This window comes from Stegostoma tigrinum, chromosome 19 (genome assembly GCF_030684315.1).
Source record: "Stegostoma tigrinum isolate sSteTig4 chromosome 19, sSteTig4.hap1, whole genome shotgun sequence".
Classification (NCBI taxonomy): Eukaryota; Metazoa; Chordata; class Chondrichthyes; order Orectolobiformes; family Stegostomatidae; genus Stegostoma; species Stegostoma tigrinum.
Window position 1 is genome coordinate 11,615,747 of NC_081372.1, and position 20,567 is coordinate 11,636,313.

At 45.8% G+C, this 20,567-nt stretch overlaps 1 protein-coding gene across 2 annotated transcripts in view; it reads right to left on the reverse strand.

Moving 5' to 3' along the window:
• Positions 1–7,687: 7,687 nt before the first annotated feature.
• LOC125461441 (N-terminal EF-hand calcium-binding protein 1-like) overlaps positions 7,688–20,567 on the reverse strand; it is a 134,131-nt gene continuing 121,251 nt past the window's right edge. For both annotated transcript variants that reach the window (XM_048550228.2, XM_048550227.2), the window contains 4 exons: positions 19,798–19,910; positions 18,276–18,353; positions 12,191–12,282; positions 7,688–8,754 (listed from right to left, as the gene is read on the reverse strand). In XM_048550228.2, coding sequence (XP_048406185.1) covers positions 8,717–8,754; positions 12,191–12,282; positions 18,276–18,353; positions 19,798–19,910 — 321 coding nt within the window. In that variant the 3' untranslated portion in view covers positions 7,688–8,716. The remainder of the gene's footprint in view (positions 8,755–12,190; positions 12,283–18,275; positions 18,354–19,797; positions 19,911–20,567) is intronic.

A 20,567-nucleotide genomic window follows, 5' to 3' on the forward strand; every position in this document is an offset into this window, starting at 1 on the left:
TCAGGAGCTAAAAATCTGAAACAAAAACAGAAATTGCTGGTGAAACTCAGTGGGAAGACAGCAGAGTTAATTTTTCAGGTCCAGCGGCCCTTTTTTAGAACAGTTTCTCTCTCCGCAGATGCTGCCAGACCTGCTGAGTTTCACCAGCAATTTCTGTTTTTGTTTCAGATTTCCAGCTCTTGACATTCTTTGAGGAGTCAGGAGGTGAGTGACTCGCTGCAGGATTCCTATCCTCTGACCTGCTCTTGTACTTTCTATCATGTCACCTCTCAACCTCGTATGCTTCAGTGAAAAATGTCCCAGTCTTTCTTTATAACTCAAATCTTCCATATCTGACAACATCCTGGTAAATCTCTTCTGAACCCTCTCCAGCTTAATAATAGCCAGCCGATAAATGGGTGACCAGAACTGGACACATTGTATAACTTTGAAACTCTTAGCTTCAGAAAGTGGTGACGCTAATGTCATGAAGGGTCTAGGCCCGAAACGTCAGCTTTTGTGCTCCTGAGATGCTGCTTGGCCTGCTGTGTTCATCCAGCTCCACACTTTGTTATCTTGGATTCTCCAGCATCTGTAGTTCCCATTATCACACTAATGTCATTGAATATTTTTAAGGCAGAGAGAGATAAATTCTTATCAGACATGACCATCTAGAAATCAAAGCACAAATGGATTGTTGGGTTATCGCATGGATTCCAGTCCATACAGATCTGAACCTTTTAAGGTAGTCCATGCAATATCACAACTTGAGATTTTCCAGAATAGCGGTACCCAGCTTGCCTTTAGTCATTCTGCCTGTGAGCCTGTACTCATTGCAATTTAGAAGGATGAGACCTGATCATATTGAAACAAACAAGATTCTTAGAGATAGTAAGAACTGCCAATGTTAGAGTCAGAGATAACGCAGTGTGGAGCTGGATGAACACAGCAGGCCAGGCAATATCAGAAGAGCAGGAAAGTTGATGTTTCGACCGGGACCCCTCATCAGAAATGGGGAAGGGTAAGGGAGATGGGATATAAATATAGAGAGGAGGGTTGGGGCTGGGGAAGGGTCCTGACCCGAAACATCAACTTTCCTGTTTGTCTGATGCTGCCTGGCCTGTTGTCTTCATCCAGCTCTACACTATGTTATCCAAGACTCTTAGGGGACTTGACAGGGGCATTGTGGGAAGGTTGTCCCCTCTCTTGTGGGATAGTTTAGGGGCAAGGGCATAATCTCAGGGTAAGGGGTCACACATTTAAGACAGAGATGGGGAGGAATTTCTTCTCTCAGAGGGGAGTGAATCTGTGGAATTCTTTACTGCAGGGGGCCGTTACGCTGGGTCATGAAGTATATTCAAGGCTGAGACAGACAGATTTTAAACAGGGTTTCTGGGGAAAGGGCAGGAAAGTGAGGCTGAGGTTTATTAGGGCAGTCACAAATGTACTGAATGGCAGAGCAGACTCGATGGGCTGAATGGGCTATTTCTGCTCCTATCTCCGCAGTGGCTGTTGGAAACAGTCTTAATGAAATCTGTGGAGTCAATGTGCAATAATATCAAGCAGCATGAAACCAAAACGGGCCGAGATGCAGAGAATTTCTTTTTCTGTCTCAGAGAGGGTTATAGGGAAAAAGCAGGAAGGTGGAGTTTCAGAAGAAAATGTTCTATATTAGGACAGAGAGGCCAAAGACCAGAGGTTGTCTGCTCATCTCCCTTGAGAAGGGAATCCTTGCCCTTCGGGAGGGAGGACTGTGACCAGTCATGTGATGATGGCATCTGTGTTTAGACAACTAAATAACAGCAAGAGAAGTAGCTGGAGAAACTCAGCAGGTCTGGCAGCATCTGCAGGAAGAAAGCAGAGTTAATGCTTCAAGTTTTGTGACTCTTCTTCAGAACAGTTCACCGCAATTAAAACATTAACTCTGGTTTTTCTCTCTCTACGGATGCTGCCAGACCTGCTGAGTTTCTGCAGCAATTTCTAGTTTTGTTTCAGATTTCCAGCATCCATAGTTCTTTGTTTTATTTAAGTAAGATTCATTGTCAGGAGCTACGCAGCTGTCCTATTTGTAGTTGTGGATGTATAAGCATGCCCACCCTTAGTTCATCATTCACTCCCTCTCTTCCTATCGGCAGGCAGAAGCAGCATTCACACAGTCTTTGCCATGAGGAAAACTACCTCTAGACACCATCTCCTGGTCCAACTCTGAGGAAGAAACCACAGACCTCTCAGATACCAACATCCCTGTGGGTACATTAGCTACATTAAGAGTCAGGAAGACAATCTGATGAGCGCATCGTTGGCATGTTTCTACAGCTGTCCAAGAAAGAAGTGCCCCAGGCTGTTGACATTTGGAGGAGTGCAGCTGACCTAGAACTTGCTCAGTTTAGGCGAATTTGTTGGAGGTATTTGGGAAACTGGAATGAAGATGGGATGAATCCCTCTAATGCCACCTGTACTGTCCTGGCGTGTGTGTGTGTGTGTGTGTGTGTGTGTGTGTGTGTGTGTGTGTGTGTGTGTGTATATACACACACACACCTGGAGGTCTCCAGGGTTAGGTTGGCAGGTGCCATAGAGAGCCAGGCTCAGCTGAACACTCTGTGGCTGTTGGAAACGTACTCCAGCTGGGTGAACCGGAGGATGAGGGATCTCAGGCCAAGTGCTCTGTCCTCACGAGGAGACAGGGTGTTGCCAGTAGGCATTCAGCTGAATGAGAAAACACAAACAGGCCTTCCCGCCACAATTCCCAAAAAGGTCTCCTCTCAAGACACTCCAGTCATGCCCAGTCCTCCAGCTCCACCCTCACCTACAACCCTCAATCCTGTGGGAGTTCACATTGCTAGTGGAAGCTTGTATCTGGGCAGAACACTTGCAGCATGTGCACCTTCACAGATAAATGCCTCCCCAGGGGTTTTCTGCCCCTCCAAGATCATGGAAACACCACCATGATCATCATTAGGCCCGTTTTTTTTTGTTACTGAATTCAACTTTCACACTTGGCCACAGTGGGACTTGAACCCATATGCCCAGAACATCAGACTGAGCTTCTGGATGATTAGTTTGGTGTCATTAACATTATACCATTACAGCTCCTCTCACATTGCTTAATCTCCACCATGTTTTAACTTAAATATACACTAAAGGAGGGATATTTCCCCTCAAAGCTCAAGGCAACAACAGCAATTTGCATCTATGTAGCACCCCTAGTAAAACATCCCAATGTACTTTGCAGGAGCATAATCAAACATAATTTGCCACCCAGACGTGTAAGTTAATATTCAGATAGTTGAGTAAAAGTTTGGTCAAAGAGTCAGGCTTTAAGGAGAGTCTTAAAAGTGGAAAAACAGAGAAGCAGGGAGGGTTTGGGTGGGGATTCCAGAGCTTAGGAGCTCAATAGCTCAAGTCATGATTGACAAAAGTGGTATTACAAAGATTTGGCTAAGCATGAGAAACAGGAATTGGTGCAGACCACAGAACGCGGAAGTCTGTAGAGCTGGAGGAGCCGACAGTGACAGTGAGAGAGATCATGGAATTTTTCATGTAAAAATTTTCATCCTTATTTACAAGATGTTTTTGGAGATGGAGCCAGTATAGGTCAAAGAGTAAAGGGCTAGTGTGAGTGCAGGTCAGAGGTTAAATGGTGAGAGCCAATGGAGGTCAAAAAATGCATGGCTGTATATCCAGTGTAGGTCAGAGGGTGAAGGCAAGATGCAGTATAGGTTGAAGGGTAAATGGCGAGAACCAGTGTAGGTCAGAGAGTGAAGGGCAGGATCCAGTAGAGTTCGAAGGGTAAAGGGCTAGATCCAGTGTAGGTCAGAGGGTGAAGGCAAGATGCAGTATAGGTTGAAGGGTAAATGGCGAGAATCAGTGTAGGTCAGAGAGTGAAGGGCAGGATCCAGTAGAGTTCGAAGGGTAAAGGGCTAGATCCAGTGTAGGTCAGCGAGCAAAAAATTAATGGGTTAATGGGTAAATGGGACTTTGCATATGTTAGGATACGGCAACCTTTAAGGAAGAAATATGCACTAGCGTATCATAAAGAGCTTGTACATGGTTCAAAGTCACACAGATATGGATCTTGTGCAAACCTGACCTCCACAGCAGTTACTTTGTGGTTACTGGCTCAAGGAATTCCTGCCAACCAGTCAACTAGTAGATCATCTCAACTTGGTTTATTTATAAATGGAGGGAGGAGGGAGTGTAGGGGTGTACCTAACTGCCTTAGCTTCTCATTTCTCTGGTTTGGGATCACCCTGTGCAACGTACTCTTCAGTAGTTAGGATCTACGGCATCTCGTCGTGTCACTGGAATGGATGACAGTTGAAGGGTATTTTTGTGACCTGTGGCACACCACAGGATTTGGTTCTGTGTTCCTAGCAGTTTGTTGTGTTCATGACTGATTTGGATGTGAATGGTTCAGGAAGTTCACAGATGACACCAATATTGGTTGTTTGCTAAATAGCAAGGAGGAAAACCTTAGACTACAGGGACATATAGATAGGCTACTGAGGTGGACTGAGCAATGGCAAATAGAACTTAATCCTGAAAATTTGTGAAGTGATGCATTTGGGAGGACTATACAGGCATGGGAGTGCTTGTTGAATGGTAGGACCCTAGGAAACACAGAAGGTCATAATCCACACATACTGAAAGGCAGCAGGAGAGGGTAGTTAAGATGGTTAAAAAGGTAGCCTGCACTTACTAGTCAAGGCATTGAATACAAGAGCATGGAGGTTATGATGGAGGTCCATAATGTGTCAGTTAGGCCACAGCTGGAATGCTGTGTGCAGTTCTGATCACTTCACTCTCGGAAGGATGTGACTACACTAGATAGGAAGCGGAAAAGGTTTACCAAGATGTTGCCTGGGCTGGACTGATTCCGCTATGGAGAGACATTAGATAAGCTGGAGTTGTTTTCCTTACAGCCAAGAAGGCTGAGGGGGGAGATAATGGGAACTGCAGATGCTGGAGAATTCCAAGATGATAAAATGTGAGGCTGGATTAACACAGCAGGCCAAGCAGCATCTCAGGAGCACAAAAGCTGACGTTTCGGGCCTAGACCCTTCATCAGAGAGGGGGATGGGGAGAGGGAACTGGAATAAATAGGGAGAGAGGGGGAGGCGGACCGAAGATGGAGAGTAAAGAAGATAGGTGGAGAGAGTATAGGTGGGGAGGTAGGGAGGGGATAGGTTAGTCCAGGGAAGACGGACAGGTCAAGGAGGTGGGATGAGGTTAGTAGGTAGATGGGGGTGCGGCTTGGGTTGGGAGGAAGGGATGGGTACCGGTTAGGGAGGCAGAGACAGGTTGGACTGGTTTTGGGATGCAGTGGGTGTGGGGGAAGAGCTGGGCTGGTTGTGTGGTGCAGTGGGGGGAGGGGACGAACTGGGCTGGTTTAGGGATGCTGTAGGGGAAGGGGAGATTTTGAAACTGGTGAAGTCCACATTGATACCATTAGGCTGCAGGGTTCCCAAGCGGAATATGAGTTGCTATTCCTGCAACCTTCGGGTGGCATCATTGTGGCACTGCAGGAAGCCCATGATGGACATGTCATCTAGAGAATGGGAGGGGGAGTGGAAATGGTTTGCGACTGGGAGGTGCAGTTGTTTGTTGCGAACTGAGCGGAGGTGTTCTGCAAAGCGGTCTCCAAGCCTCCGCTTGGTTTCCCCAATGTAGAGGAAGCCACACCGGGTACAGTGGATGCAGTATACCACATTGGCAGATGTGCAGGTGAACCTCTGTTTAATGTGGAATGTCATCTTGGGGCCTGGGATAGGGGTGAGGGAGGAGGTGTGGGGGCAAGTGTAGCATTTCCTGCAGTTGCAGGGGAAGGTGCCGGGTGTGGTGGGGTTGGAGGGCAGTGTGGAGCGAACAAGGGAGTCACGGAGAGAGTGGTCTCTCCGGAAAGCAGACAGGGGTGGGGATGGAAAAATGTCTTGGGTGGTGGGGTCGGATTGTAAATGGCGGAAGTGTCAGAGGATGATGCGTTGTATCTGGAGGTTGGAAGGGTGGTGTGTGAGAACGAGGGGGATCCTCTTTGGGCGGTTGTGGCGGGGGCGGGGTGTGAAGGATGTGTTGCGGGAAATACGGGAGATGCGGTCAAGGGCGTTCTCGATCACTGTGGGGAGAAAGTTGCGGTCCTTGAAGAACTTGGACATCTGGGATGTGCGGGAGTGAAATGTCTTATCGTGGGAGCAGATGCGGCGGAGGCGGAGGAATTGGGAATAGGGGATGGAATTTCCGGAGAGACCACTCTCTCCATGACTCCCTTGTTCGCTCCACACTGCCCTCCAACCCCACCACACCTGGCACCTTCCCGTGCAACCGCAGGAAGTGCTACACTTGCCCCCACACCTCCTCCCTCACCCCTATCCCAGGCCCCAAGATGACATTCCACATTAAGCAGAGGTTGACCTGCACATCTGCCAATGTGGTATACTGCATCCACTGTACCCGGTGTGGCTTCCTCTACATTGGGGAAACCAAGCGGAGTCTTGGAGACCGCTTTGCAGAACACCTCTGCTCAGTTCGCAACAAACAACTGCACCGCCCAGTCGCAAACCATTTCCACTCCTCCTCCCATTCTCTAGATGACACGTCCATCATGGGCCTCCTGCAGTGCCACAATGATGCCACCCGAAGGTTGCAGGAACAGCAACTCATATTCTGCTTGGGAACCCTGCAGCCTAATGGTATCAATGTGGACTTCACCAGTTTCAAAATCTCCCCTTCCCCTACTGCATCCCTAAACCAGCCCAGTTCATCCCCTCCCTCCACTGCACCACACAACCAGCCCAGCTCTTCCCCCACACCCACTGCATCCCAAAACCAGTCCAACCTGTCTCTGCCTCCCTAACCGGTACCCATCCCTTCCTCCCACCCCAAGCCGCACCCCCATCTACCTACTAACCTCATCCCACCTCCTTGACCTGTCCGTCTTCCCTGGACTGACCTATCCCCTCCCTACCTCCCCACCTATACTCTCTCCACCTATCTTCTTTTCTCTCCATCTTCGGTCCACCTCCCCCTCTCTCCCTATTTATTCCAGTTCCCTCTCCCCATCCCCCTCTCTGATGAAGGGTCTAGGCCCGAAACGTCAGCTTTTGTGCTCCTGAGATGCTGCTTGGCCTGCTGTGTTCATCCAGCCTCACATTTTATCATCCAGGCTGAGGGGGGAGTCTGATTGAGATGTACAAAGTTTTGAGAGGCTCACACAAGGGATGTAGGGGAAAGCTTCCCCTCCTAGTAGAGGGGTCAATAATTAGAGGGCAGAATTCAAAGGTAAGGAGCAGGAGGTTTGAGAGGATTTAAGAAGAACTAAGTGGGTATCTGGAATTCACTGCCATAAAGTGTGATAGGGGTAGGAAGCATTAAGACACTCAGATGGGCAGTTGAAATGCCACAACACACAGGGCTATAGGCCAAGTGCTGGAGAATGGGATTAGAATAGATAAATGTTTGATCTCCTGCACCGACATGATGGACTGAAGGGCCTCCTTCCATGCTGTAAAAGTCTATGACTGTAAAACATGGGAATTAGAGTCCAATATGCATTACCGCAAATCCTGAGTATTTTGTTTTCTCTCACATCCATTAAGCTCAGTTGGCATCCATATCAGCACAGAATTCAAACAAGAGTAAAATAGTGAAGATCAGGAAAGCTGATGTTTCGGGTTTGGACCCTTCTTCAGAAATGGGGGAGGGGAAGGGGATACTGAAATAAATAGAGAGAGGGGGAGGCAATGATGGAAGGTGGATAAAGGTGCAGATAGATGGAGAGAAGGCGGACAGGTCAAGGAGTCAGGGATGAAGCCAGTAAAGGTGAGTGCAGGTAGAGAGGTGGGATGGGGGTTGGCCAGTTGAAGGAAGACAGACAGGTCAAGGAGGTGGGGATGAGGCTGGTAGATAGGAGGTGGGGGTGGGGCTTGGTCAATGAGGTGGAAGGAGCGGATAGGTGGGAGAAAAGACGGACAGGTCAAGGAGTGCCTTCTCCTCCCCCATTTCTGAAGAAGGGTCCAGACCTGAAACGTCAGCTTTCCTGCTCCTCTGATGCTGTTTGTATGGCTGTTGTTCATCCAGCTCTACACTTTGTTATCTCAGATTCTCCAGCATTGGCAACTACTATCTCTGAAAAAGAGAAGGTATAATTTTACAACATCCAAGCGCACAACTGTTGATGCATATTGCTAAGGAGGATGTCTCTTATAGACAAGGAAATGAGGATCATAGAATCATAGAACTGCACAGCACAGGAGGAAGCCATTGGGAACACCATATCTGTGCTGACCCTGAAAGAATTACCAAATTATTCCCACTCCCCCATTTTCTCTTCAGCGTTTACTTTTCACATTTGGGATGAATTGGTTTTGAGTTGGGTCAGTAAATACTGGCATTGAGCTCAGGTCATTTTTGACATCACGAAGCAACATAGTCCTGAGGGCATGTAGTGTTGCTCTAACAGGGCTAGGGGGGAGCTTACAGCAAACAGGCAAACAGAACTCATCTTTAGTCACATTGGGAGCTCAGGTCAACTGCACCTTACCTGCATCACACAATAAATACTTTAGCAACCAAAACACACTGTAGCAATTTGTTATTGAGTATTTGATTTGTCTAAAGAAAAAAGTTCTGTGGCAGTAGGTTGAATGATATCCATTGGTTCGTGAAGCAACATCAGCCAATCTTGAGAACGATGCTTTACCCAAGATCCTTAAGAGTGGTGTTACTTTGAAAAGCAAAGGGGTCAGTTGTTGTTGTTCTTGCTGGTAATCCACCAGGATGCTATGAACAGTAAAGACATGCAAATAAGAATGTACCAATTGGAAAGTGAAGCAGTTTTAAAGATTCTCAGCTATTTAACGGGTAGCTCAACTACACCTTCTTACGCTATTCCCAAATCCCTTCAATTTCTTAGTCCCCAGAGATCCATCAACCTCACTCTTGAATATAGCTAAGTGACCATGGGTCTCTGCACTTAGGAATTACAGAGATTCACAACATTTGAGCTAAGAAGTTGTCCCCTTGTCTCAGTCTTAAAAGGCCAAACACCTTCATTCTAGATTGCTGCTCCCCCCCCCCCAACTCTAGAATTCCTTGATTTTAGATTGTGTTCTAGCCAGAAAAATCATTTTCTTCCTGGAAAACAGAATTTTTACGATAAATTATAAATTGATCATAATAAGAAACGTATTTATATTTCCTCTCCAAACACCCCACTCGGCTCTCAAGATGCTTAATCAATTTGGAATGCGTTTATGTTTTACTTATTTGGGGAATGCCATGGGGAGAGGTACTGTTTGAGAAAAGCACTTAGATTCTCCATGAGCACTGAGTCCTTGATATGGGTAGTTGGAACAGGGGCAAGCTGTGGCTGGTCAGTGCAAAACAATGTGTGCTCTGACTTCTTCTTCTTCACTGAAATGTTAAAACAGGGGAAGATTGAGGGAAGAATTCAATCATAGTACATGCATTAGGCTTGTTGTGTGTTACTGGTCACATAGTTACAACCATTGTTGAACACTATGTTACTCACTGAATAAAAAATAACAAAAGATTTGAGCAACTGTTTAATCATTCTATTTCATGCGTTTCATTGCATCACATGATGTGAGTCATGAAAGGAAAGAAATTTATCCTCTTACTTTAGTTCCTTGTTCTGGACATTTCCATGATCCTGTTCTTTTTTATGATCTGATTTATTCAAGAGAGTTCACGAAGAGTCACCCAGTGTCAGCAACATCTGATCTATATCTGAGTTGTGAACTGAAGTGTAAAAAAGATACATGGCCACAGATAATCACTTTGGTCCGTCTGATAGGAACCAGTTTGTCCTGTGCAAGCTTAAGCTTTTTTGTTGTGGCACTTTCTTAAGAGTTTTGCATTTGTGAACGGAACACAACTATTGAAGGGAAAGGAAAATATTTGGAACTGCCAGGGAGGTTTGTACTTTTGGAATCAGAATATTTCAGTGTAGAATCATGTAATTTGCCTTGGCCTTTGTTACAGATTTTGTTTTTACGTTGGCTGTCTTATGTGCTGTTGAAAACATTAGATAAATATAGAAACTATCTTTAATGGAAAACAGTGCCTTAGGTGAACTTCACAGGTTATAATTGGAAACACTAATTAAATTCCACTGGGTTGAGTTGTCTATTGTAGCTGCATCGCACAAGTCTCTTCCCACCTTATTTCAGTGAATCCCATGACCATCTCCTTTTCTCCATCGCAATTATGATCTGGAAAGCACTATTCAGAAGGCCAGTAGAAGCAGAACAGAGTAAATACTTAAAGGGAAATGATTTTCAGGGAGAAAGGGTTGGGGAGTGGGACTAATTAGATATTTCCACCAAGGGACACAATGGGCTGTATAACTCTTCCAGAGTGGGAGGGTGGATCACGTAGTATTTTTGAAAAATTTTAATATAAGATTTTTTCAGAAGTGGTAATATGATTTTTGTAGAATATTCTGACCTATAAAAGATTGAATAAGCCATGAAACAGAGTTATAAACCTGCTGTCATTCTGCAGAGATTTCTGTTTAAGGGGCAAGAAAAATTCCTGATTCTTATACCCAATCTCTTAACTTGTAGGAGATTTTTCTACTGGTTTACAAGAGGGTGATGTTAGTAGTACAGGACTGAGGCTTGCTGCCAAACATGATCCCAAATTTCCATTCATTTTCATGATGATTAGCCCTTAGTTGCAAATAACTTGCCTCCCATCTTTGCTGCTGTGGCCATGCTGTATTGGTCTGGGCATACCTGGGCTGCTGTGTCAATAGGATTGTCTGGCTTAGAATCAGTCTAAGGGTTAGTCCCACTCGCTAATAAATAATTTTATTTCAGCCACAGCTAACATTACAGTAAGTAGAAAATAAAAATGTAGTAAAACATACTACAGCACTTCACAGGAGCATGAACAAACATTTATTTGACACTAAGCCACACAGACAAAGGGATGGGTGTGGAAGGGGAGGCATGCTTGGTGGTTGGTGGGACAATTCCAGAACTTAGGGCTTAAACAGATTCTGACAGTAGTGAAGCACTTCAAGTCCAAAATATTAAAGGTGCCAGAACTGGATGAGAACAAAGACTTTGAAAGTTTTGTAGGAGAGGGAAGAATGAGGTCTCATAGGGACTGGAAAACATGGATGAGAATTTTTAAAATCTGGACATGAGCCAATGTCCCTGAGGAGAGGGACTGACAGTTGCAGGTCCCAGTGTGAGTTCAGGTACACATAGCAGAGTTTTTGCAGGAATTACACAGTGGATGTCACTGGATAGTCAAGATTAGTGGTGACAAAGGTTTGGATGACAGTTTCAGTCCCAGGTAGAGAAACGGAAGCCAGCTACGTGTATCCACGTGCAGAAGTAGATCAAAAGATTGCCTTTACCCTAGATCTCCCTTTATCCAAAACCCGAGGGTGGGCCATAGATTTTCTCCTGAGTTCTGTCTCCTGCAATAGCTGGCAGTCTACACATAGGCATCACCATGCTCACCCTACTCTCTCTTCAGTCCTGCCCACAATCCAACCCATTCCATTGAACAACTTGACCAACTCAATGAGTATGGAGTGCTGAATAGCCAACCAGCTTTCTGGAAAAGGCTCTGGTTGTGCTAGTTATCATTTAGTTATGACAGGAGGCCGTTTGCCACCATTCAGCCTGTGGTGGATTTGAGATTACTTTGAAATCATTCACAACAGGTGATAAGGTGCCACCAGTGTTGGGCTGGGTTGGACAAGGTCAAAAATCACATGACACCAGGGTATAGTCCAACAGGTATATTTGAACACACTGGCTTTTGCAGCGTTGCTCCTTCCTCAGGTGTTTTTACCCGCTGAAAGCTAGTGTGTTCATATAAATCTGTTGGTCTATACCCTGGTGTCATGTGATTGTTGAACCAATCACAACATAGAGATATTCATGACTCTCTGAGAGGCTCAGTGTTTAAGTGGGTACAGTGGTTCTGTGACAGAAGAGGGTGTTCCCCTACTCATCTTTGCAATGGCACCAGACCTTTTATGCCTGGCTGGGGGAGAGGGGCAACTGAGGCCTGGTTAAAAGTCTCAGCCAAAAGGTGGCACCACTGACTATGTGGCACTCCGTCAGCTGCTCTGCATAATCCTACAGATGAATTTTCTTTCATCCAGAATTCACCCTTCTGGTTGTCCCTATTATGCCTCAGCATTTAACTTCATTGAGTGATCTGTCCTTACCAGGAAGCAGCATGGTTGTCATTAGTTCTGGTGTCTCCAGGAAGTCTACATTGTTCCTCTGGAAGTTCTTGCTGTAGTTTGCCTGCAAGTGGCTGAGGGTTTTCCACACAGTGTGTTAGCATTTCATGAATCATTGAGAAAGGTACAGGTTGTACAGGTATGCAATGTACAGTAACACATTTACAGGCCTGAGGCATTGCCTCATCTAAACTTCCAGAAACTGTGATCGTGTCCCAACAATAAGTATGATGCAGTGTACTGATTAGCATGTTTATCATACACGTGAAACTTCCCCTGGATCGAAACTGGTGAAAAATAGCAAACAAGGTTGCCTACTCTGGCTGAACACATACCCAAAGGTTTCATTATTTGACGTTCCCCCAGACAGCCACCATGTCCAGTCTAACAGATGTTGTTTTTAACCCATTATCCAACATTATTATAATTAATAAACAAAACAGAAACAAAGAGAACACACACTTGGAAAACATCTTGCATCTTCGTTGCTCTCAGCATTGTTTAGAGGCTGAATCCTCCATCACTGGATATCCCGTGGTCATCCGAGGGTTGATAAGTCCAGACTTTGAATGACTGACAGTTCTATTTTCTCATCGTCAGCCAGCTCTCTCTTTTATGCCCTTGCCCATTTCATCATGAAAACCACTGTAAAATGGCAGGCAGTTTGGCAGCTTGTGTCACAGGTTAAAGGGAAATGTGTGAAGAGACTGGGAAGGAGTTGTTTGGTCCAGGGTACAGGCTGTATCCCCCAACTGCCCACATAGTCACAAACTGCTCCTGTTACAGGCAAACTGATGAGACCTACACTTGAGTGAGCACTTTGCAGACTCCGTCCGGGTGTAACTCACTCAGGCTGTGGGTGGTTATGTGCAAATTGTTCTGTTGTGTGTAAGTACATCTACACCTCCCTGAAAGTAAAGGAGATATTGGGTCCTTTTGTATCTGGATTCGGAGTTCACAGATCGAGGAGAAATCCAAATGGTGTCTGCTGTCTGGTATGTCTGATAACTGAAACTGTGTTAGTGTCTGCATTCATGAGAGTGTCTGGCGTCTGAGTCTATGATACAAAGGAAGGCGGAGGGGCAGGTAGTGTTGAGGAAGCATGAGTTCAGCAGAAGGACTTAGACAGGCTGGGAGAGCGTGCAAAGAGGGAACAGATGGAATACAATGTGGGAAGGTGTGAGATTATTCAGTTTGGTAGGAATAGAAGCGTAGACTACTTTCTAATTGGGGAAAGGCTTCGGAAATCTGAAGCACAAAGGGACTTGGGAGTCCTATTTCAGGATTCTCTTAAGGTCAACATGCAGGTTCAGTTGGCAGTTAGGAAGGCAAATGCAATGTTAGCATTCATTTCAAGATGGCTAGAATACAAGAGCAGGGATGAAAGTCTGCAGAGGGATATAGATAGTCGAAGTGAGTGGGCAAAGGTCTGGCAGATGGAGTACAATGTTTACAAGTTTGAGGTCATCCATTTTGGTAGGAATAACAGCAAAATGAACTATGTTTTCAATGGTAAAACATTGCAGCACGCTGCTGTGCAGAGGGACTCGGGTGTCCTTGTGCATGAATCGCTAAAAGTAGGATTGCAGGTGCAGCAGGTGATTAAAAAGGCAAATGGAATTTTGTCTGTCATTGCTCTAGGGATGGAGTTTAAAAACAGGGAGGCTATGCTGCAGCTGTATAGGGTCCTGGTGAGGCCACGCCTGGAGTACTGTGCGCAGTTTTGGTCTCCTTACTTGAGAAGGGATATACTAGCACTGGAGGGGGTGTAGAGGAGATTCACTCAGTTGATTCCAGAGTTGAGAGGGTTGGATGATGAGGAGAGACTGAATAGACGGAGATTATACTGATTGAAATTCAGAAGAATGACAGGAGATCTTATAGAAACATATAAGGTTATGAAGGGAATATATAAAGTGGAGACAGGGAGGTTGTTTCCACTAGCAGGTAATCTAGGACAACAGGGCATTGCCTCAAAATAAAGGGAAGCAGATGTAGGACTGAGGTCAGGAGGAACTTCTTCACCCAAAGGGTTGTGAATCTGTGGAATTCCCTGCCCAGTGAAGCGGTTGAAGCTACCTGACTGAATGTGTTTAAGGCAAAGCTAGATAAATTTTTGAACAGTAAAGGAATTAAGAGTTAATTGTGAGTGGGCGGGTAAGAGGAGCTGAGTCTCAAAAAGATCAGTCATGATGTTATTAAATGGCAGCGTAGACTCGAGGGGCCGGATGGCCTACTCCTGCTCCTGGTTCTTATGTTCTTATGTATACCTGAGGCTGTATAAGGCTCCAGTCAGATCACATGTGGAATATTGTGAGCAATTACAGGCCCCATATCTAAGGAAGGGTATGCTGGTGTTGGAGGGGGTCCAGAGGAGGCTTACAAGAATGATCCTGGGGATGAAGGGTTTTTGATATGAGGAGCAGTTAAGGACTCTGGGTCTGTACTTGACCATGTTTAGAAGGATGAGGAGATATCTGATTGAAACTTGCAGAATACTGAGAGGACTGGATAGAGGGGGCGTGGAGAATATGTTCTTACTCAATGGACAGACTAGGACTCAAGGGCATAGCCTCAGAGTGAAGGGCGACACTTTAGAACTCCAATGATGAGGAATTTCTTCAGCCAGAGGTTGGTTTATCTGAGGAGCTCATTTTCATGGAAGGCTATGGAGGCCAAGTCACTGAGGGTATTTAAGACAGAGATAGATAGGTTTATGATTAGTTAGGGCATCAAGGATTATGGGGAGATGGCCAGACAATGGGATTGAGAAACATACCTGCCATGGTGAAATGACAGACAAGACTCATTGGGCCGAATGGCCTAATTCAGTACTTACGTCTTATGGTCTCATGCTCCATGTGAATGTCTAGTGTCTGGACCCATGTGAGTGTCTGGATCTACGTGACAGTCCAGTGTGTGGGTCTATGGGAGTGTCTGTTATTCAGGTATGTGTGAGTGTCTGGTGTTTGGGTCTATGTGAGTGTCTGGTGTTTGGGTCTATGTGAGTGTTTGGTGTTCGGGTCTATGTGAGTGTTTGGTGAACGGGTCTATGTGAGTGTCTGGTGTTCGGGTCTATGTGAGTGTCTGGTGAACGGGTCTATGTGAGTGTCTGGTGTTCGGGTCTGTGTGAGTGTTTGGTGTTTGGGTCTATGTGAGTGTCTGGTGTTCGGGTTGATGTGTGTCTCTGGTGTTCGGGTCTATGTGAGTGTTTGGTGTTTGGGTATATGTGAGTGTTTGGTGTTTGGGTCTATGTGAGTGTTTGGTGTTTGGGTCTATGTGAGTGTTTGGTGTTCGGGTCTATGTGAGTGTCTGGTGTTCGGGTCTATGTGAGTGTTTGGTGTTCGGGTCTATGTGAGTGTTTGGTGTTCGGGTCTATGTGAGTGTCTGGTGTTCGGGTCTATGTGAGTGTTTGGTGTTCGGGTCTATGTGAGTGTTTGGTGTTCGGGTCTATGTGAGTGTTTGGTGTTTGGGTCTATGTGAGTGTTTGGTGTTCGGGTCTATGTGTGTGTTTGGTGTTTGGGTCTATGTGAGTGTTTGGTGTTTGGGTCTATGTGAGTGTTTGGTGTTCGGGTCTATGTGTGTGTTTGGTGTTTGGGTCTATGTGAGTGTTTGGTGTTCGGGTCTATGTGTGTGTTTGGTGTTTGGGTCTATGTGAGTGTCTGGTGTTTGGGTCTATGTGAGTGTTTGGTGTTCGGGTCTATGTGAGTGTTTGGTGTTCGGGTCTATGTGTGTGTTTGGTGTTCGGGTCTATGTGAGTGTTTGGTGTTAGGGTCTATGTGAGTGTTTGGTGTTTGGGTCTATGTGAGTGTTTGGTGTTCGGGTCTACGTGAGTGTCTGGTGTTCGGGTTGATGTGTGTGTCTGGTGTTTGGGTCTATGTGAGTGTTTGGTGTTCGGGTCTACGTGAGTGTCTGGTGTTCGGGTTGATGTGTGTGTCTGGTGTTCGGGTCTATGTGAGTGTTTGGTGTTCGGGTCTATGTGAGTGTTTGGTGTTTGGGTCTACGTGAGTGTCTGGTGTTCGGGTCTATGTGAGTGTCTGGTGTTCGGGTCTATGTGAGTGTTTGGTGTTTGGGTCTACGTGAGTGTTTGGTGTTCGGGTCTATGTGAGTGTTTGGTGTTTGGGTCTACGTGAGTGTCTGGTGTTCGGGTCTATGTGAGTGTCTGGTGTTCGGGTCTATGTGTGTGTTTGGTGTTTGGGTCTACGTGAGTGTCTGGTGTTCGGGTCTATGTGAGTGTCTGGTGTTCGGGTCTATGTGAGTGTTTGGTGTTTGGGTCTACGTGAGTGTTTGGTGTTCGGGTCTATGTGAGTGTTTGGTGTTCGGGTCTACGTGAGTGTCTGGTGTTCGGGTTGATGTGTGTGTCTGGTGTTTGGGTCTATGTGAGTGTTTGGTGTTCGGGTCTACGTGAGTGTCTGGTGTTCGGGTTGATGTGTGTGTCTGGTGTTCGGGTCTATGTGAGTGTTTGGTGTTCGGGTCTATGTGAGTGTTTGGTGTTTGGGTCTACGTGAGTGTCTGGTGTTCGGGTCTATGTGAGTGTCTGGTGTTCGGGTCTACGTGAGTGTCTGGTGTTCGGGTTGATGTGTGTGTCTGGTGTTTGGGTCTATGTGAGTGTTTGGTGTTTGGGTCTACGTGAGTGTCTGGTGTTCGGGTCTATGTGAGTGTTTGGTGTTCGGGTCTATGTGAGTGTTTGGTGTTCGGGTCTACGTGAGTGTTTGGTGTTTGGGTCTATGTGAGTGTCTGGTGTTCGGGTCTATGTGAGTGTCTGGTGTTCGGGTCTATGTGAGTGTTTGGTGTTTGGGTCTATGTGAGTGTTTGGTGTTCGGGTCTATGTGAGTGTTTGGTGTTTGGGTCTATGTGAGTGTTTGGTGTTTGGGTCTATGTGAGTGTTTGGTGTTTGGGTCTATGTGAGTGTTTGGTGTTCGGGTCTATGTGAGTGTTTGGTGTTTGGGTCTATGTGAGTGTTTGGTGTTCGGGTCTATGTGAGTGTTTGGTGTTCGGGTCTATGTGAGTGTTTGGTGTTCGGGTCTATGTGTGTGTTTGGTGTTTGGGTCTATGTGAGTGTTTGGTGTTCGGGTCTATGTGTGTGTTTGGTGTTCGGGTCTATGTGAGTGTTTGGTGTTCGGGTCTATGTGTGTGTTTGGTGTTCGGGTCTATGTGAGTGTTTGGTGTTCGGGTCTATGTGAGTGTTTGGTGTTCGGGTCTATGTGAGTGTTTGGTGTTCGGGTCTATGTGAGTGTTTGGTGTTTGGGTCTATGTGTGTGTCTGGTGTTTGGGTCTATGTGAGTGTTTGGTGTTCGGGTCTATGTGTGTGTTTGGTGTTCGGGTCTATGTGAGTGTCTGGTGTTCGGGTCTATGTGTGTGTCTGGTGTTTGGGTCTATGTGAGTGTTTGGTGTTCGGGTCTATGTGAGTGTTTGGTGTTCGGGTCTATGTGTGTGTTTGGTGTTCGGGTCTATGTGAGTGTTTGGTGTTCGGGTCTATGTGAGTGTTTGGTGTTCGGGTCTATGTGTGTGTTTGGTGTTCGGGTCTATGTGAGTGTCTGGTGTTCGGGTCTATGTGAGTGTTTGGTGTTCGGGTCTATGTGTGTGTCTGGTGTTTGGGTCTATGTGAGTGTTTGGTGTTCGGGTCTATGTGAGTGTTTGGTGTTCGGGTCTATGTGTGTGTTTGGTGTTCGGGTCTATGTGAGTGTTTGGTGTTCGGGTCTATGTGTGTGTTTGGTGTTCGGGTCTATGTGAGTGTTTGGTGTTCGGGTCTATGTGTGTGTTTGGTGTTTGGGTCTATATGAGTGTTTGGTGTTTGCGTCTATGTGAGTATTTGGTGCTCGGGTCAATGTGTGTGTTTGGTGTTCGGGTCTACATGTACAACTAGTGTCAGGAGTCATATGTATGTCTGGCCGTTGTGTCCATGGTAGTGGGGATTCTCAGCCCTTTTTTTTGCACTTTAGTTGGTTATTTGATTTCTGAGAGCTGACAATTATCTCAAGTCTTTGTATTTGTCACAAGGGGCACAACCTGACCTGCTTTTAGAAACCTTACTTAAAAATTCAGTAATAACTAAAACTGATCCTACCTCCTCCATGAAGTCCTGTCCTGCCAGAACTCATAGATTATGAAGCAGGTTTCATTACCCAGCCTCTGAACTGAGATGCTGCACAGGAAAGAACATATCAAGAATCAAAGATAGCAGGAACTGCCGATGCTGGAGTCTGAGATAACACACAGTGGAGCTGGAGGAACGCAGCAGGTCCGACTCAAATCATCAGCTTTCCTGCTCCTCCGATGCTGCCTGGCCTGCTGTGTTCCTCCAGCTCCACACTGTCAAACATCAAACTTGCACAGTGCGCCAATGCTCTTTATAAACACGCACAAAGGCTTCCCCCAATTTATGGCTTTGAATGTCTTCAGTTGTAACTTCAACCATCATAGCTGCTGATCTCAGCTTGGGTTAGCAATTGTAGGTTTTGGAGGAGAAGGTTTCTCAACCTGTTGTTATGTGGAGCTTCTCTCTGTCCTACATCATCTAAACTTATCTACAGTTCCCTTTTCACTCATGTATTTGGCTGGATTTGCCCTTAGCTGGAGGTACGGTGGGTCGTGTCCCTACCTTCGAGGGTCTGCATCTAAGTCCAACGTCAGTACTGAAAGACCAACAGAGGTGTGTTGATAATACAGCCAAACAGCTTGGTCAGATAACCCACCGAACACACACCAATGAAAGGCAGTAAGGAGAGGGGAAACTCTTAGGTAGCCAGGTGAGGGTCAGAATGGTTCTTCCAACACCTTCCATAGCTCCAGATTACTTCATGTACATCATCCCATGTGCATGTTTCTACAGCAACCCCGTATGGTCGTGAGCTCCCCTATCTCACCACTCTTTGGGTAAATAGTTTTTTTCTTCCCAACTGTTTGAATTTAGTTGTAACTCCCAGATTTATGGTCACCAGTTTGGTCTCCCCCACAACTGGCTTCATGCCATTGGCATAGAAGGACTGGAGCAGCCATCAGGGCATCAGTAATATATTCACTGTGTTTTATTGTGTTCTGGTGATTAGCAAATGTCTCCAGGTTAAACTAGAATGGCAGCCAGTTTCTTAATGTCAAGATGGGTTCTCATGGTGCAATGATAGTGTGAGGCAACAGACCCAGGTTCTCCTGCTCCAGACATCAGTATTAACTCTCTGAATAAGTTCATTTTTAAAAAAGGCAAGAGCAAGGTGATTCTCAGTGGTATTATCACTAAATTATTAACGCAGAGACCCAGGTCATTTTCAGAGAAAGCAGGTTTGAATCTAGCCACGGCAGAATGAGGAATGTGAATTCAATCAAGATCTGGAATTAAATGTCTGTTGGTGAGCATGGAAAAATTACTGATTGTTGGAGAAGACCCATCAGATTTATTAATGTACTTCAGGTAGATTTTCTTCCTTGGTCTGGCCTACATGTGACACCAGATCCGCAGCAATATTACTGACTTTTCACTGCCCTCTGGGCAATTAGGCATGGGCAATAAATGGGCCAAATCATCAAATGTAATAGCGAGATCCTGCACTGTAAACAATGAACATTTAGAACAAACGGAGTATCAGGCTTACTGCAAGCTGCCACTTTGATTGGAGGCCAACTCCACATATTGTTTCAAAGCAAAACGGAACTCCTCTACTTCCTCCTCCAGCACAGACATCTGCCGCTGCACGACCAAGATGTGCTGCGTGGGAGACAAGAAAGACAAGAGCTGGGGAGAAGACCATTAGACCATAAGACATAGGAGCAGAAATTAGGCCATTTGGCTCATCGAGTCTGGCTGATAAGTTCCTCAACCCATTATCCCGCTTTCTCCCCACAACCCTTAATCCCCTTGATAACCACAGCCTTCTGTGGCAGTGAATTCCATATATTCACCACTCTCTCGCTGAACACTTTTCTCCTTATTTCCATTCTAAAAGGTCTTCCATTTACTCTAAGGCTGTGCCCTCAGGTCCTAATCTCTCCTACCAACAGAAACATCTTTCCTACATCCACTCTGTTCAGGCCATTCAGCATACTGTAAGTTTCAATTAGATCTCCCCATATCCTTCCAAACTCCAATGAGTATGGTCCCAGAGTCCGCAAACATTCCTCATATGTTAAGCTTTTCATTCCTGGGACCATTCTCGTGAACCTCTCTGAACCCACTCCAGGGCCAGTACATCCTTCTGATTTCATATATCACTCAGCAATGCATAGGTAATACTGGTTTCTAAGTGTGCAACATGTTTATTCACAAGTGTGTTAAAATATCTCTGCCACTACGAGCCCACTGCACCATTCTTACCCCAGGTCTTACTTCTGGTTGCCTCTGGCTTTCAGTAACTTTGCTCTGAAT